General features: G+C 36.7%; 1 protein-coding gene across 1 annotated transcript in view; it reads right to left on the bottom strand.

Moving 5' to 3' along the window:
• Positions 1–610: 610 nt before the first annotated feature.
• The window catches only part of LOC134794584 (uncharacterized), a 32,350-nt gene continuing 14,114 nt past the window's right edge, over positions 611–18,846 (bottom strand). Inside the window, exons 4-13 of the mRNA XM_063766392.1 lie at positions 13,815–14,027; positions 12,841–13,077; positions 12,586–12,771; positions 11,711–12,229; positions 11,537–11,632; positions 10,356–10,496; positions 8,688–8,951; positions 7,953–8,004; positions 1,682–1,824; positions 611–1,330 (exon numbers count right to left, since the gene is read on the bottom strand). Coding sequence (XP_063622462.1) covers positions 1,766–1,824; positions 7,953–8,004; positions 8,688–8,951; positions 10,356–10,496; positions 11,537–11,632; positions 11,711–12,229; positions 12,586–12,771; positions 12,841–13,077; positions 13,815–14,027 — 1,767 coding nt within the window. The 3' untranslated portion in view covers positions 611–1,330; positions 1,682–1,765. The remainder of the gene's footprint in view (positions 1,331–1,681; positions 1,825–7,952; positions 8,005–8,687; positions 8,952–10,355; positions 10,497–11,536; positions 11,633–11,710; positions 12,230–12,585; positions 12,772–12,840; positions 13,078–13,814; positions 14,028–18,846) is intronic.

The raw sequence follows: 18,846 nt of genomic DNA, 5'->3' as shown, positions 1-18,846 counted from the left end.
AAACTACAAATCAAGAAATTTCTTGTGTGCTTTATCTAATAGATCAATTTTTATTACAAAAACAAGTAGGTAGACATGAAATGACGAGTACAGTCTCAACAATCGGTATTGAGATGGGAAGTAGTAGCCATTCCTTTTTCACACTCTGCGGAATCAGTTTGGACACTTTCTGAAGGTTTGTCAACCACCACTAGTATTTTACCGTTGGAAGACATTTTTAACCAACCATATTGATTTTTAACTTCATCCGCTCGATTTAAGTATACGGTGAGTTCTTTCGCTGTCGACTTCTGAACAGGTAAACGACCAAGCCATGTGGTCAACAAATTACCAATAAACAATTCTTCAGTTTCATTCGCGAAAATAACACAGTATTGTCCCGGAGACATTTTATTTAGGCTGACAAAAAGCTCAGCAACAAAGTGGCTCTGATCTTGAATGTTTATTCTTATAGTTGTATCTAATTTTAACCCACATTCAAGATTTATATCCAAATCATTTTGTTTAGGAGTTTGCTTAACAAGGTCTGCCGAGAAAGTTAACAATTTTTCATATAAACTTTCAAATAGTGTACGATTTATGTTAGTTAACAATTTATGTTTTTTACAAATTTTTGTGTCAGGAACGTTGACTAATAACTTCACACTTCCTGAATCCGACTTCTTTACTAATGCTTTATGACAATTTGGATTACAATTACTATCTTCATCAAAATCTATGACGAAGGTTCCTGATATGGTTCTACACAAGTTAGTGGGGCATTCGTTTATGTCACCCAGAAAATAATTAACTATTTCCTTTTGATTTTTTTCAAATTCCTTTTCTAAAATAAATTCATAGTTTCCTGAGGGAGTTGCTCTTAGAAAAGTATTTTCAGAATATTTTCCTTCTTTATTTTGTACTGTTACACGGACCAGTTTTTCTTGTGGTTTTAGCGTCCCAATATTATTTTTTGGAGACACATGTACGTCTTTTATTAACACGTTCATTTCCCCTGCGGAACCTCTTCTTAATACTGCATTCGCGTGTTTATTATTTTGAATAATCATCAACTTATAACTTGAACTAGTTTTGTATAATGATACAGGATATTCTGTAATCGGGCTTGCAATTTCACCATAATCAGACAATCTTCTAACATCCAATATCATGTGTCCAGAATATGTTCTTATGAGATCTGCATTAAAATCTGCAGATATTCCATTTTGACCCAAAACTGTCACCGGTAGAATCGTATTGTTATGATAGAACATTTGTTTAAATTCTGCTTCACATGGCAACATGATTTCTTGTTGAAATTCCCGTTTTTTGTTCATTTTTCTGTCTGTAACTGTACATTTTTAGTAAGGTTCTGGGCGGAATAATACAAATTTGTAGATAAACGTGGGAGTACAAAAGAAGAACACAATATATTGATAATAATTTGTAAATAAGGGTTCATTGAATTACATCTAGATTTTATTAACACGTGCAATATGAAGTAAAAAACAATATCAACATATTTTATTATTTTAAACATACCAATGCGTGTAAACTTGTAAAATATCATAAAATAAAATAGGGCACTGAAAAATGAACCATAAGGCCCCATTTTTAAAATACCAATTTGAATAACTTTAATATGGACTTTTAACGACTTTTAAATTAGCGAGGTTGTTATTATTTTATTAATTGTAGGTACCTATAATTAAAATTTCCTTATTGGTGAATTTTCTGACTTATAGGGAGGTGCAGAGCGTGTAGAAGTTACTTTTACCTCAGGCTTTTACCACATGGTACCACGATACGCTTCTTCGATCATTTCATTACGAAGTTGATGGAGACCTAAAATAACCAAAAATCATACACAACATATAACAAGTAAAATTTAATTGTACTCCCACGTATTTTTTCTCTACAACATATTTAAAAAAATGATTTCGTTACATTTTTTAAGCAAAAAATTTTGTCAAAAATACGCTGCCTTATTATTATTAAGTAAGGTAATTCGCCAATAACTGGCCACTGTTAGTAATTGGCCACCAAATGAATTCTATTCACCTATAAACAGAATTCATTTTAGTATAAGGTTTCAATAACTGGCCAGCCTTCAATAACTAGCCGCCTTATACTAAAATGAATTCTATTTATATGTGAATAGAATTCATTTTTAGTTTACGGCGGCCAGTAACTAAAACCAGCCCGTTACTGGCGAATTATTCTACCTATTTTATTTTAAAAAGTGTGCTTCAATAGAAATGGCAAATAATGTGAACAAATATGACAGATTTTGTTAGCATTTGATATACCTACCGGGTGTGCCCTGTAACATGAGCAAAAAATTAAACTGTAGGCTGTACTCCTCATACTGACCAACATTTGTTCAGCGACTTTCAAAAATAACGGCTACAAATATAATGACCACCAAAAAATACTTTGGTACTTACCCTAAATAAAAAAATCATGCTTACCAAAAAAAATTCTGAACACCAAAAAAATAAGGCCTAAAAATAAAAAAGTAGCACCGTTTTAATTACGACTGCACTTCAAATTGTATTCAAATACCAAATATATTGAATGATCACCAAAAATCATTAATGATCACCAAATCTTGAAGACCAAATTAATGCGATATTTTCACCTAAATAAACCACATGATTACCAAAAAATGTATACATATTACCAAATAAAGTAAACTGATGCCAAAATTACTAGCCCCTCCCGCTCAACCCCCCGTACCCCGCACCGCATACCTACCTAACCTAACCTACTTTTCTAGTAGCATTTCATTATGCTACTAGAAAAGTAGGTTAAACTGCTATCATTTTGAACTGCTATCAGTTAAGTGGGTTAGGTTAGGTTAGCACTGCGACCCTTACAGAAACGAAATGGTACTAGAAAAGTAGGTTAGGTTAGGTTTGAACTGCGACCTTTACAGAAACGAAATGCTAGTATAAAAGTCGGTTAGGTTAGGTTAAAACTGCGACCCATACAGAAACGAAATGCTACTAGAAAAGTGGGTTAGGTTTGAACTGCGACCCTTACAGAAACGAAATGCTGCTAAAAGTGGATTAGATTAGGTTTGAACTGCGACCCTTAAAGAAATGAAATGCTACTAGAAAAGTGGGTTAGGTTAGGTTTGAACTGCGACCCATACAGAAACGAAATGTTTCTAGAAAAGTGGTTTATGTTAGGTTTGAACTGCGACACTTACAGAAACGGAATGCTACTAGAAAAGTCGGTTAGGTTAGGTTGGAACTGCGTCCCTCGCAGAAACTAAATGCTACTAGAAAAGTAGGTTAGGTTTGAACTGCGACCCTTACAGAAACGAAATGCTACTAGAAAAGTGGGTTAGGTTAGGTTTGAACTGCGACCTTTACAGAACCAAACTGCTATCAGAAAAGTGGGTTAGGTTAGGTTTGAACTGCGACCCTTACAGAAAAGAAATGCTACTAGAAAAGTGGGTTAGGTTTGAACTGCGACCCTTACAGAAAAGAAATGCTACTAGATAAGTGGGTTAGCTAAGGTTTGAACTGCAACCCTTACAGAAAAGAAATGCTACTAGAAAAGTGGGTTAGGTTAGGTTTGAACTGAGACCCATACAAAATAGAAATGCTACTAGAAAAGTGGGTTAGGTTAGGTTTAAACTGCGACCTTTACAGAACCAAACTGCTATCAGAAAAGTGGGTTAGGTTAGGTTTGAACTGCGACCCTTACAGAAAAGAAATCCTTCTAGAAAAGTGGGTTAGGTAAGGTTTGAACTGCGACCCTTACAGAAAAGAAATGCTACTAGAAAAGTGGGTTAGGCTAGGTTTGAACTGAGACCCATACAGAATAGAAATGCTACTAGAAAAGTGGGTTAGGTTAAGTTTGAACTGCGACCCTTACAGAAAAGAAATGCTACTAAAAAAGTGGGTTAGATTAGGTTTGAACTGCGACCCATACAGAAACGAAATGCTACTAGAAAACTGGGTTAGGTTAGGTTTGAACTGCGACCCTTGCAGAAAAGAAATGCTACTAGAAAAGTGGGTTAGGTTAGGTTTGAACTGCGACCCTTACCGAAACGAAATGCTACTATAGTGACGGAAGTAGTGTCATAGGGTGCAAATTTTGGTATCGGATGAATTCACTTGGCACAGATGTAATATACGTAAAGCTTAGCTAATACAGCCCGGTAGCCAAACGCCAGCCCCTGGCAGGTAGGCAGGGGGGCAGTCAAACTTACACGCCGGCGCGCTTCAGAATAAAAATCATATCGGCTTCTATATACGTCGAGTGTGGTATCATTTTGTGATAAATTGGGCATGAGGAATTCATTTTTGAGACATTGAATGTATAGTTTAATAGAAAAAAAGGAAAATATTGTGAACATATCAAAACCGGATTGCAATTTTTTTTATTCAACTGTCACTATCTTTGAAAATCCTGAATATTGTGCAAAACAAAAAATAGTGCCTTATAGGACACTTATCCAGCTTTAAAAAAATATATACTTTATTATATATAGTTATTAATTATTATACTTCTTTCTAAAAAAAATCAGGCATGGTACGCGGCGGTGCCTAGGAACTTTTCCAACGTCTAGTGTCACATAACTGTGCAAGTATTAAGTTGATTTTTAATAGAAAATATATAGAAATACATACTTAACTTACTTCTTGACTTATTGCTTACTTGGAGGGAATCGACTTAAGGAGGAAAATTCATTATAGATAGGTAATTATAGAAACACATAAAATACAGTCTTATTATCTTTTTCCAGTTACAGAGGTTTGTTAGTAAATAACTTCAAGTTATAGTTATAGAGGTGGTAAAACAAAACGACATTTTTTGGAGTTGTAGGGCTTAAATTTATTTTTACGAGTAGAGGTAAAAATTTTACTGAATAGTCGTAAAGGGAATCGTTGGTTACTTCGTCTTAATGCGGTTAAATAGTTTGAGTTATGGAGGTTTTGGGCTCTGAAGGGAAGGGAACAGCATTTTATTTCGTGTTAACGAGGGATTTTTCCATTCTTCTGTTTTTTAATTACATTTTCCACCACAGTGGCATAATTCGGTGCATGTTAACTGTTTTTTAGACAGTTGCATCTAACACCGCACTGTGACTTGCACTTGCACCGAATTAGCTCACGACAAGCGGTAGCAGCAATCCGCCGGACTGGGAAGATTTTGAATTGCCATCCATCGCTTGTCCCCATACGAAAGACCCGAACAAAGCGCGGTGGCAAAGCAATGGCTTTTCGGCCTGTACGCACAAGAGACTTACAAACGGGACCCGTAAAATCGAAAAAGTTTTAAAGTAAGTAATTAATAAATAAATATTATAGGACATTTTTACACAAATTGGCTAAGCCTCACGGTAAACTCAAGAAGGCTTTTATTGTAGGTACCTAGAAAACGATATATATAATATATAAATACTTAAATACATAAAAAACAACCATGACTCAGAAACAAATATCTGTGTCATCACACAAATATATAAGCCCTTACCGGGATTCGAAACCATCGGCTTCATAGGCAGGGTCACTACGGTTAGTTATTTACGATACAAGTGCGGAAAAGAGGAAATTCGAAACGATAAATCGATTCGATGGCGATAAAACACGACCGAAGAGAGCGTTTTAAATCGACACGAGTTGCGAATTACCTATTCGCACGTGTATCGTACAACGTTTTACAGTACATATGGCCCTTTAATATTTTGACATACGCACGGAAAGTGCTCTTTTCCGCACTAGTTCGGGAAGGTAGGACCATATATGTACTGTAAAATACATTATATTACATATAAACTCGTAATACCGAAGTTTGACTTACCTGCAATATAAAGTTGACTGAATATCTGAACAATCACACCACACAGCACCGTATCAAACAAATAAAATAACTAGTAGTTATGCAGCAGAGTATTCGTCGTATCGTATCACCCGAGCGTGAGACCGCCCGCTTACACTCAGTCACAGTTCACGTTATCGCGCGCGGAGGTATATTAATTTATTTTACAAAACGTCTCTAATAAATTGTATGAAACTACGTATTTTTAAAATCTGCATTAATTGGGCTTTTCATCTATATTTTTTTTAATACGATGTTGTACATATATTTTAAAGTATTTTCTGTTGAAACAAAAAGTATCAGCTGGTGCTGTGAGATTTTTTCATATATCTTGTAAAATTTATATGAAAAGGTCTATTGTTTGTACTATAAATGAAAGCTACGTCTTTGGTTTATCAGGAAATGACACCAAACTCGGGGTGATACGTATAAAGAAGCCGATATGATTTTTTTTCTGAAGCGCGGCGGCGTGTATCTTTAACTGCCCCCCTGTCTACCTGCCAGGGGGTGGCGTTTGGCTACCGGGCTGTATTAGCTTAGCTTTACGTATATTATGTCTGTGCCAAGTGAATTCTTCCGATACCAAAATTTGCACGTCCCATACATTGGGTGACACTACTTCCGTCAGTACTAGAAAAGTGGGTTGGGTTAGGTTAGAACTGCGACTGTTACAGAAATAAAATGCTACTAGAAAAAGGTGACGAAGTGGATTAATTAATTTAATAGGATAACGATATATTAAATATTTGCACATTTTTAATTAAAATGTGGTTACAATTTTGGTGGTCATTTACTATTTTTGGGTTTACAATGATTATTTTGGAGTCATTTGCTTTAATAAGATAGCAAATTTTTAAATTTGGTTATAATTTTACATTAAAATGGTGTTCTAAATTTGGTGGTCATTTACTATTTTTGGGTTTACAGTGATTATTTTGGTGTCATTTTCGTTAATAGGATAGCAAGACGTAAAAATTTGGGTATCATTTCACATTAAAATGGGGTTTGAAATTTGGTAATCATTTACTATTTTGGGTTAATAATAATTAGTTTGGTGTCATTTCCTTTAATAGGATAGTAAAATGTAATAAAATTGGTAATCATTTCACATTAAAATGGTGTTATAATTTTGGTGATCATTTATTATTTTAGGGTGGTAAAATAGATTTTTTTGGTAATAAATTTTACTAAATCTGGTGATCTGTTAAATAGCAGCCAAAAATAACTTGTGGTATGATTTTTAATACACTTTAAAGTTTATTCTAAGACGCAATGTATTGCAAATTTTGTTATGCGTGACAAGCAACGTCAATCACAATGATATGGCGTGGCGATGGCGTCCATTGAAGATAATATTTATTTTGTATGAAAAATAGGGAGTCTAAATACTTCATAATTTTCAAAAGTTGTTGAACAAAAGTGTCACCGTTTGAGGAGTACAATCTATGTTTTAATTATTTGCTCGTGTTACAGGCCACACCCGGTACATTATGTAAGTAACTTAACAATTTTACGAAGATTGTTTTCACTGAAATATTAATAATTAACATAAAATTAAATTGTAAATAAACATTATTCGCAATTTCTATTGAGCTCCGAGCTCCACTTTACATGTTTTGACTTTAACGAATTTTGCTGTATTGCATGACTGTCAGGCGTATTATGATTTTAATAATAAGAATTAGATATTTGATTAGATATGGATCTGATCTGTCAGTGTCAAACGTCACGTTTTTGGTTGAATAAATGTCACTTTGGACACTGACACATTAGAATGCATGGAGGCCGCAATAATATTGGAGCGGCGTTAATAATAGCGTAAACGCCAACCGCCATAAGGTACCTTTTGCCGTGGAACGTCACATATCTTTACTATTTCATATCTAGTGAATCTCTAATTCATTTCCCGAATAGAGCCGTATTTACTCGGATCTCGATGTTAAGTGTACAAGATGTGGTGGATAACTATTTTCCATCGTATTTTCACGGAAACGTACGAACGTGTCGTGTTATTTCAGTCAGTCATGGTACAAAAAGTACTGAGGTTGACTGAAGTAGCATGACAAATACGAACGTTTCCGAAAAAATACGATGGAAAACAATTATGCACTAGGTACATCTGTATTACTACTTACTTTCGCAACAAGTGCAGGTATTATATGCAGGACTGCAGCAATCACACGACATCTGTAAATTCATCGATATTATTATGTGTAAATATATAGCTAAATAGATAAAGTCCGCAGTTTATAGCTAAATAGATAAAGTTGAACCAAGATAAGTCTGCAACGATTTTGATAGCACACGCAGTGCAAGTGTTATTTTTAACTTCAGTCACTATCAAAATCGTTGCAGACTTATCTTAGTCTAACTATATCGACCTTATCGTATATATATGAGTAATAAAAAATGTCTGATGCAAAGAACCAATTACGTAATAAATAATTTAAAAAAATAAAGAAATAAAACCGTCTTTTTGGTATTTTTTTGCATTTGGTTTGGGTAGTTTTTATGCACTCCAAAACAGAGCAAAAAGTCATTTTTGGAATTTAAAACGGGTTAGTTAGACGGATAAGCGTTAGCGTTGTAGCAAACTGATAGCTCTCTCTGGTAAAAGTGAGTGCAGCCAATCTTAATGCTGCCACATGCTTCACACGTAAGTACGTTACTCTTCTACAGTATTTCGTTGTTTGTGTATGAATTCAAAACTTATCCCGATAAAATATCGCTTATATTGAACAGAATAGGGCACTCTATCTATCCACTAAATTTAATCGAAACGTGATGAAACAAAATTTGATTACAAAATAAACATCGGCTTTAAATATGTATACCTACTTAAAATTCTTACCCAATTAAACTTAACTAACCTGACCCATATCACAGGGAACTTGAATTTGAATAGGGGTTTTCGTCTTGTATCCTTTGGTCCCTATTACTCTGTTGTCGATGCAATCGTTGCCCAGCGTACACTGGGCTGCTCTCATGTTACTACTAAACGTGCACTTTTCGCCGGAGCAAGGTTTGGGTTTGTAAGACTTCGCCACCGTTTTGACTACGTCGGACTTTGGGACGTTGCCACACAAGGGGCCGCACGGAGTATTCGCCCTGTGAGGACAAATTGATAGCTGGCCCTGGGGAAAACAGATTCTGTCATCAAGATGAATGAGAATTTAAAGCCACAAAAGACCACGACTGGTGTGATTTAAGGACACACTCATTTCCATATCAATAATGTACGGTCTGTCATCGTCTGCCTTGTTCGGCTATCTGTCGTAAGCTGATGGTATTTTGTCCTGTGATCGTTATGTCGAATTTTGAATTTAAAAAATGTCCGTAGTGCCAAATATGTAGGTATGTCAGTCAGCCAGTCAGTCAGTCGGTCTATGTCAGGTCGCCACGGAGGTTGGAAGTCACGACAAATGAGTTATACATATATCAATGAACGATATCAACAATCAGTCATTTGTAACAGAAAGCAATGGTTATAGGTACATGAAAAAAGCACAGGTATATAGGTATATGCCTTGTCCATTTCAGCAGTTCATTTAACGAAAATTACAAATACTTACACACAACAACAAGAAATATAAATAGAACCTAAAGTCATATTGAACAGCATTAATTATTATGATTTCAAAGGACCCCGCAGCAAACATAGGGAATAAGTGGTTCCAGTCAAATCGCACGAAATTTTAGTATGATGTAGATTCATGGCTCTCAATTATTTTTTTCTATGGGCACTACTCTCTCAGAAGTATACGTTCAGAAATAATCAATTTACCTAGTTGTTTCATACAAAATAATAATATATGCAGCATCGGTTTTTTTTGTAGCATTTGTGTGAGTCAATCGGTCCTCGCTAGAAATACGGGCGGCCGGTTGCTCTTTGTCGGATAGAATCTATATGTGATCTGTCTAGTAGGTGCATATTAATGATTTGTTGGGGCAGGTCCCCGCAGCGAATACGGGTGGCCTTGTCCTAAGTTTCCAGGTCTTCGTCGGGATTGGCGGTTTCATGGTGTAAGTCAGGTAAGCAATTTTATTAGGTCTTATTAAAGGTTTTTAACCTATTAGTTTTCGTAAATCATAACATCAGCAACTGTCAGTGTGTGTCACAAGGTATTGATTTTAGGAAAAACATCACAGAAATAAAAAAATAAAAACCTAATTATTTCTGAAAGTATACCTACTTATGAGAGGATTGCGCCCTTATAAAAAATAATCAGGAGACTTTAATCTATATCATACGAGTACTAATATTTCGTGAGATTTCACTGAAACCACTTTTTCCATAATATGTTTGCTGTCCTTTAGTTTTTAAATATTTTTTAATAATTTAAGGCATAATAGCATACTTAACCTACATTTTACTACATTATTAAAAAATTACCTACTGCTTTTTTATATATAAAGTTTACTCAAAACATAATTGTATGCTGCGGTCAATCTCTAAATCAATTTTCATCCGACTCCAATCTCAAGGAGGAAGTTCTGTATTCGGCTGTGGCTATTCTTTATAAATAATATCAACTTACAATATCTTCTTTATCTTCTTCAAGTTGCCCACAAGGCTCTGGGTCGGAAGCACGCTTTGGACCTTTTTTCATACATATACAATTCTTAGGTCCTTTCGGGCAATTGCATTCATTAGAACCACCCCACCGGGCACAGGGCTCCTACAATATCAAAGAAAAGCCAATAGATAAGCTGACTAAGGGTGAAATAATGAAAAATATTATAATTCAAGACCTCAACATTTTTTTTAACTCCCAAAATGAAAAATTGGTACCATTCGATATCTTAGATTATTTTGAACAATGAATTCATGAACGTAATACGTCAAAATAGCAAATTTTCATATTTTTCTATACTATTAAGACGGCTGTAGCCACAGTGTGACATCACGCCACGCCGTGGCGGTGTCATATACCTACTAAAGAGCGTGTCGCGCTTCAAGTCGAATGTCTGAATTTGACTCTAATTTCTGACATTCATATTGGTTCAATGCCATCGGTCCCACACCAATATACTCTATGTCCCAGACTATTACAGTCAGCATAAGCTATTAGCTTGGAACCTGCAGGGGTTCCAAGCTAATAGCTTTTGTATGCAAGGATGATAAGCTAATACTTTTGCTGACTGTACAAGGGGCAAGAAGGGAGATATAGGCAAAATTTGTGAAACGTCTATAGAAACCAAATTTACAATTTTAATACCTCCCATGCAAGTGCGAAGAAAAAATAAAGATTTAATAGGGAGCTAAACAAAAATTGTAGTTTTTACATTAAATTTTTACACGATTAAATCAAGGGCAAACGCCTTGAAAATGCCGTTCACAAAACGAGCGACTGAATTTAACTCGAAACTTTCACCCCTTTGTTAACAATCTTCCATCATACCATTTTCATACGGAACTCTAAAAACGTATTAGGGGCTGTCCATAAATTACGTTATCTATTTTTGACGATTTTTGACACCCCCCCCCCCCTCCCACCTAAAATCATCCAAAAATCATGCTTCTAATGACCCCGTTTCCTCCTACTTCATGCTACCATCATCCGATGTCCAGACCCCCCCCCCCCCTAATTTGAATTGACGTAATTTATGAATAGCCCCTTACCTACTTATTATTAATTGAAGAAAATGAGCCTGACTTTACTATACATATAATTCATGTACTTAGTATATTTGAATATGAAATGAGTGATATTTGTACCTTTCTTGCATCAGTTCCTTTATCAGCTTTTTCTGGTTTTTTAATCTTAATCATATTCATACACTTCATCAGCTCTTTGTATGTATCAGGATCCATCTATAAAAATATTTTCAATCGGAGTTATGATGTAAACTAGAATAATAGATAATATAAAATCAAAAGCACTGTACTCACTTCGCAGCGCGTTTTGACAGCACCGCCAATAATAGTCAGATTCAAATTAGTTTTCACTGTTGCTAAAATGAATTCCTGCAATTTTTTCCTAGTTGCGCCATCCAACTTTCCATTAGTGCTATTTTTCAAGCATTGCAAAACTTGACCTGCCACAACTTTACCAGATTTAGTATTAATTTGCCTTTCTAATACTGTCTGCATATTGTCAAACACATTGTTCATAAAATCGGTTTTAACATTCACGCAGATACATGACTTCATAGGTCCATCACATGTGTCACCACTGTATGCACAAGTTTCTATTTCTTCTTTACACCTAGGGCAGTCAGTACAATATTTTCTTAGATTATCTGTATCACTTGATACGTGGCACTTGGTACACTTCAATTTGAATTCTTTAATATCGTATTCACACTTAGCGATTTCCGATTTCAAAGACTGCTCCTTGTTTTTGCATTTTTCACCACATGTGTCGCATGTTATTTGAAGCAAATCTATTTCTTCCGCAAGGGCTTTTGCCTGCAATCATTAAGCAAGAAGTACCGGTCCGGTCGTTTTGGTTTTATCGGTACCTAATCTATTTAAACTTCCCAGACTTTTGTATACATACTAGGGTCAAATGTGCCCACTTATTTAGCTCCAAAATTCGAATGTAGAATTATTTTTTTTTCAATTTATTATACTGTGATAGGTTGTTGATGTATATGCCGATTTAAGGTAGACCATTACTACTATTACATTGTAACACTTAAATGAGGTTTTGATATAGTTCTCATATACTTAAAAAAATGTTGGAGCACAATACCTAGTGGGGAGCAAAGTAGGCACATTTTATGATACCTACCTATTAATAATAAACTTTACATTCTACAGACCTCTGCTCGGAGATCTTCATTTTCGAGTTTCTTTTTCAATAAAACTCTGCAAATCAGAGCTAATTCTTCTCTCGCTTCTTTAACACATTCGTCGCCTTTCTCATTTTTTTCTTTTTTCAGTTGTTCTTCTTTTTTTTTTACAATTTGTAATTTTTTTGACTCCTCTGTCAATTTCTTCATGCAATCCTAAAAACAAACAATAATCTCACACTTATTCGCATTACTTGAAACAGCTAAAATTATTTAACAACATACATCATGACACTTTCTTTTGGCTTCAAGCGTTTCCGATGCGGTCTTTATGTCATTCGTATTACTCGCAAGTTTTTGTTCTAAATCCGCCGTCTCCACTTCGATGGTTTTAAGGTCATTTGTTTTCTTTCTGCATGTATCTCTCATTTCTAGTATAAATTTATCTATTGTTGACATCTGTTCTTCAAGATTTTTTTTATTTTTTTTCCACTTACTTGCACTCGCTTGGACTTCGGTTAGCTGGTGGACATTGGACAATAAATATGTATCAAATCAAATACTATTTTAAAGAACCAAATAACCCAAAAAACAGAGCCTAACTAAACTTGTGGACTTCACTACCACTAGTATCTAAAAAAATTGGCCAAGGGCATGTCGGGCTCAGTGCTCAGTGTAGGGTTCCGTAGTTACCATTCTGTCGAATAGGCTAAACGCGGGCTATTAGTAAGAATAGTAAGTATCATGTACTTACAGTCGACTACAAAGAGATGTAGCCATTTTTTAACCTTACTGCTGCGTTTATTTTATATTTTTTGAATCCATTGTTCAAAAGTTAGAGGGGGGGGGAAACCATTTTTTTCTTTCGGAGCGATTATTTCGGAAAATGTTCATTTTATCAAAAAATGTTTCTTGGAGACCCTTATTTGTTTTGAAAGACCTATCCAAGGATACCCCATACCATTGGGTTAAAGTGAAAAAAAAAGCATTTTTAAAAATTATTTAAATTATCATTTTGTATGGGTGGTACCCTAAAAAATATTTTTATTGTAGTTTTACTTTTACCATTATGTCGTGCATGCATGCATGATTTATGTACCCATGTCAAATAGCAGCTTTCTAGCACTAACTATCACGGAGCAAATGGCCGCGGACGGACATACGGACATGGCAAAACTATAAGGGTTCCTAGTTGACTACGGAACCCTAATAAAAAAAGGCGTTTAATTTTATGTTTTCATATTACATTAATCGATTACCTCTTTTAGTAGATCCTCTTGTCTTTTCTTTGACTGTTCTAACTTTTGCTTGTATTCGTTCTCCATGGTATTCCAAATGGTATCTGCCTCATTCAATAGCTTAATTTCATCCTGTTCTCTTTGTTCTAACCGACCGATTTGCAGCTTCAAGTGTTCTTGAACAGACAAAAGCTCTGTTGCTTTCTCGTAACACTTTTTCTCCGTCGAAGCAGCCTAAATTAGATGATTACGTCATAACTTTAAATAATAAGGACGGGCTGGTTTTAGTCTGCTAGATAAGACTGTAGATGATAGGCACTAGCACGAGGAATGAAAATGCGAAGTTAACTTAACAATGAACTTTAATAGATTTTTGAGATACAGAGTCGAGTGAAATGGATCGCGTCTAGCAGCGGACTGCCGCCGGCGCATGGCAACATAGTGCACATTACTTGCATAAAATATGTCATACAATTTTGTACCTTAAGTATTAGACATTAGCATCTAAATTAACATGACAAAGTTTCCTTAAAATAAAACTTAACTAGTTACATAGGTAAACATAGGTATAAGTACTTATAACTGGGCGCATCGCTAACACTCCCCACCCCAGTGCTGACTCAGCACTCTAAACTTACGGGAATAGGAGCTATGCGAGCCGCGGATCGCCGGTAAGTCCCGGTAGCCGTCCTTACCTCCACTACACGGATGCGGCCGTCTCCGCCAGGAATTACCTGGGTGATCAACCCCTTCGGCCACATATTACGGGGAGAGTTGGGATCCACGACCAGAACGAGATCTCCTACCTTTAACGGCTTCCGCTCCTCCAGCCATTTTGTTCTAGGCACGAGAGTGGGTAAGATTTCTCTTAGCCACCTCTGCCAGAACATGTCAGCGAGCCTCTGCGCCTTCCGCCATAGTTTCCTCAGGTTGAGATCAGAATCATCGAACTCTCCTACTAGAGGGAGTCGCGATGATGATCCTAAAAGGAAATGATTAGGCGTAAGAGACTCACCGTCAGCAGGATCGACAGACACGTGCTCCAATGGACGACCGTTGACCATGTTCTCAACTTCTGCCATAAATGTAGTCAAAACTTCGTCCCTTGGTGCCCGTTCTTTCAAAACGACTTTTAGAGCCGTCTTTACTGAACGTATTAAACGTTCCCACGCCCCACCCCAATGGGGGCTGGCGGGGGGTATAAAAGTCCAGTCCATATTGTTATTAACCCCCTCAGCTTTTAGCACGTCCATATCTAGCGCCTCCATCGACCGGCGCAGCTCTGTGTCAGCGCCCCTCAGATTAGTTCCATTGTCCGAGTACAGATGGCGCGGCCAGCCGCGCCGCGCCGCCATTCGTCGCAACGCCATGATGAGCGAGTCAGTTGTAAGGGAGGCAACCAACTCGATATGAATCGCCCGCACTGTGAGGCATGTGAATAGAACACCATACCTTTTCCCTCTGCGGCGACCCACCGCGACCTCCATTGGCCCAAAAAGATCCAAGCCACAGTGAAAAAAGGGTCGCTGATGGTGTTCTATTCTGGCCCCCGGCAGATCTCCCATGCGAGGTACCTGAGGTCTGCTCTTCATTATCCTGCACAACATGCACCTTGACGTCACGAGTTTAACAGTAGGTCTAAGTTTAATTACCCAATACCTTTGCTTTATTTCGTTAACCACCATCTCCTGACTTCCATGGGCCGCTTTCACATGGTAATGTCGGACGATTAATCGTGCTACCTGATGACGGCCGTCCAGGATTACGGGTCTCTTGACGTCCAGAGGCACATCTGATGCGGCGTCAATGCGCCCGCCCACGCGAAGTAGGTTATGTTCATCTAAAATGGGTGATAATTTTAATAGCTTACTTGCGCGATGTAAAGCCCCGTGCGCCTTAATTCTGGCTAAGTCTTCCCCGAAAGACTCGTTTTGCGCGTGTTTTAATAAAATTATCTCGGCACGCTCCATCATAGCACAGTCGATCTCGGCCGCTTGACCTTTGCACCTGGCGATGAACTTTAGCACTGTGGCCGTGGCGCGGGTGAGACGAAGCCACGAAGAGAAGCGCTGTGGGTCCGGCACTGGAATGCATGCAGGTTCCTCGCGCACCTGGACGACTGCTACGCATTCCCTTGTCTCCTCGTTACCGGTAGGTATAATATTTTTAGGCCATTGACTTTTGTCAGCGTATAAAAAAGAAGGACCTTTGAACCACTCATTTTGTAGGGCTAGATCAAACGAGTCCCGCGTGGCTAAATCGGCAACATTTAGTTTCGTAGAAATGTACCGCCACTCGTCAACGCGGGTAAGGTCGTCAATCTCCCCCAAACGATTTGCTTCAAAGGCCTTATACGTACGATTTTTGTTGCGGATCCAATGTATCACAGTTGAGGAGTCACACCAGTAACGCCTTATAGGCGTCAGTTTGTGCTCCTTTCCAATTGCATTGGCTAATCTCGCCGACAACAATGCAGCTTGCAGCTCAGCCTTCGGTATAGTCAGCTGTTTTACCGGCATAACTCTGCTTTTGCTTGCAATAAATGCAACATAAATAGTACCGTTATCCTCCCAGCGCCAATAGCCCACAGCTGACATCGCCTGAGTAGATGCATCGCTAAAAAAATGCATTTGTAAATTATTATAATATGAGTACTTACTACTCGGTGCGGTCGTAGCATATGTAGATGCCGCTACGCCGTCGTAGCCTTTCGTAGAACTGTGCGTAGGCGCGTGGGTCGCGGGGCGCGAGGTAGGTACCTCTGCCTCGATATCCACACAATCTTGCATTTCGCTCGCACGCGCTGTCGCTGTTTGGCTGTCCCTTACCGCATTGCGCGCAGCTGTGCAGTACCACCTAGGTATACGGATATCTTTAATTACCTTTAAAAGGTCAACCCACTTTCGCCACTTTTGATAAATCTGGTCTGGGATGTAATCCTCCCAATCCACCTGTAAACGCCAAGCCTCTTGAAGCATGATTCGGCCTTGAATCGTGAAGGGTGCTAAGAAACCTAGTACATCAAATATAGACATAATGACTCTTAGCATTACACGCTTTGTAGGCCTGTTCTCACCTTCAAGTACATCGCTCGGTATACGTTTTAATGACAAATCGAAGCCCAATATGTCATCAGCCGGGTTGGTACTGTAACACTTCCCATCTCTCTCCTCAAATAACCCTAACTTACCCCTACTTAGCTAGACCTAGACTTGCCTAAAATACTAAAATTCCAATAAGAAAATCTAAAAAACTAAAAACCTTTAAAATACTGTGAACCGTAATTACCTTTATTAGTTATTATAAAATAATGCAAATGACCTAAATAAATACTAATTAAATAAGTTAATATCTTGAATTGGATCAGTAGATTGGCCAAATGATCGTTTAGTGTTTATGTAGGACCCTTCGTCGTAACCGTTAATAGTAACCGAAATCCTTTTCGCATAATAGGAAAGAGTTATGAATAAAACACCTAAAAATCCTAATAATGTCAGATAATTATTAAACCGTGAATTATGTCAGAGTAATAAGATATATCATTGCAGGTTATAGTAATGTTTGGCTTAATCAGATTAAGTCTATAATAAGATGTAATCAATAAGTCAATAGTAAGTATGTCAAAATCAAATAAGTGTATAGAATGTCATAGTCAAATTGTCTGTAAGGTATGTTAATGTAAGTAAAGTCTGTCAAATGTAAAAAAAAAGATTATTGCAAATTTATAACAAATTGTAAGAATATCTTATTCAAATGAATTCAGTAATAAATTGTAATCATTAAGTCAATTTGATGAATAAATAATAAATTATATATTTTTTTTATATTATCTCCCACCGAGCCCTACCGTGACCAGTTACCATGAAAGTAGAAAGTCCTTTTTGTTTGTACTTTATATTTTCCTTTTATATATTTGCTTGCTAACCTAGCTAGCTAAAGGAAAATAATTATATTAACGTCATGGAAAAATATTTTATATTTTTACTATTATAGTACGTACAAACTTACTTATCTACAGTCACGCCCGGATGGAGTCAGGTCTCTAGGCCAAATTATACCTATTTTATTTTATTTTATAATTAATAGGTATTTCTGAGCACTATGTAATATGTACTTTACCAGCTCAATCTTCATTTTAATCATTAATGGCAGGAATAATATATTCAAAGGGACAATTTAATCCGACAAATTACTGGTAGTAGAGCAGCAGTATTTGATCCACTCTAATTCTCCAGAACTCTGCAATTTTGTAATACATTTTAGTAATCAATGAAGTAATATTAACCAAACTATAATTGTAGTCATTTTGAATCACACTTTCGGACCAAAATAAACCACGGATCTTACATCTGCCTCGATCTAGCCTGGATAAATCACTCATTGATATAATTTCAATAATATATGACCCCGTATTTTTAAGGTCAAGTGTGAAAATCACAGATATTCTGCAGAAAACAGAATGTAATCGTCATACAAACTGCCAAGGGACAGGCAAAACAAATATTTCTTTGTAAGCAAACTGATTCTACAATACTACATTATATTGTGGTTATTTACTTTAATTTTTCCCACAATATATTTCTACCAGTAGCGTTGCAAGGGACCAAATATATAGAGTCTTGTCATAAGTAAGTCAAGTTTGTCAATAAGTCATAAATAAATATATGTAAAAACTCCTAACAAACCCTAACCCCAAACTACATCCTAGCTAACGCTAAACTGAAGTTAATCCATAAACCCATAATAATGAACAACAAATGCAATAAAATAGCCATAAATGTATCGAAAAGGAACCTAGCTACCTACTGTAAATATCTAATGGCTTTGGTATATTAAAACTATAAATCTAGATGAATCCTACAAAACCCTAGACCAAACAAATAAAAATCCTAACCTAACAGCTAAGCTATCCAACTACTCTACCGAAATATTTGCAAACTAGCATCCCGAGGTGCACATTTAATTTACTCGCGTGATTACTCGATGTGCAATGAGTAACCTCTATGCTACAGCTAACTAAGACGAGTGAGGAAGCTCGATTTAGTCTAGACCC

This window comes from Cydia splendana, chromosome 10 (genome assembly GCF_910591565.1).
Source record: "Cydia splendana chromosome 10, ilCydSple1.2, whole genome shotgun sequence".
Taxonomy (NCBI): domain Eukaryota; kingdom Metazoa; phylum Arthropoda; class Insecta; order Lepidoptera; family Tortricidae; genus Cydia; species Cydia splendana.
The sequence above is the reverse complement of the archived record's forward strand: the minus strand, read 5'-3'. Positions and strand labels throughout refer to the sequence as shown.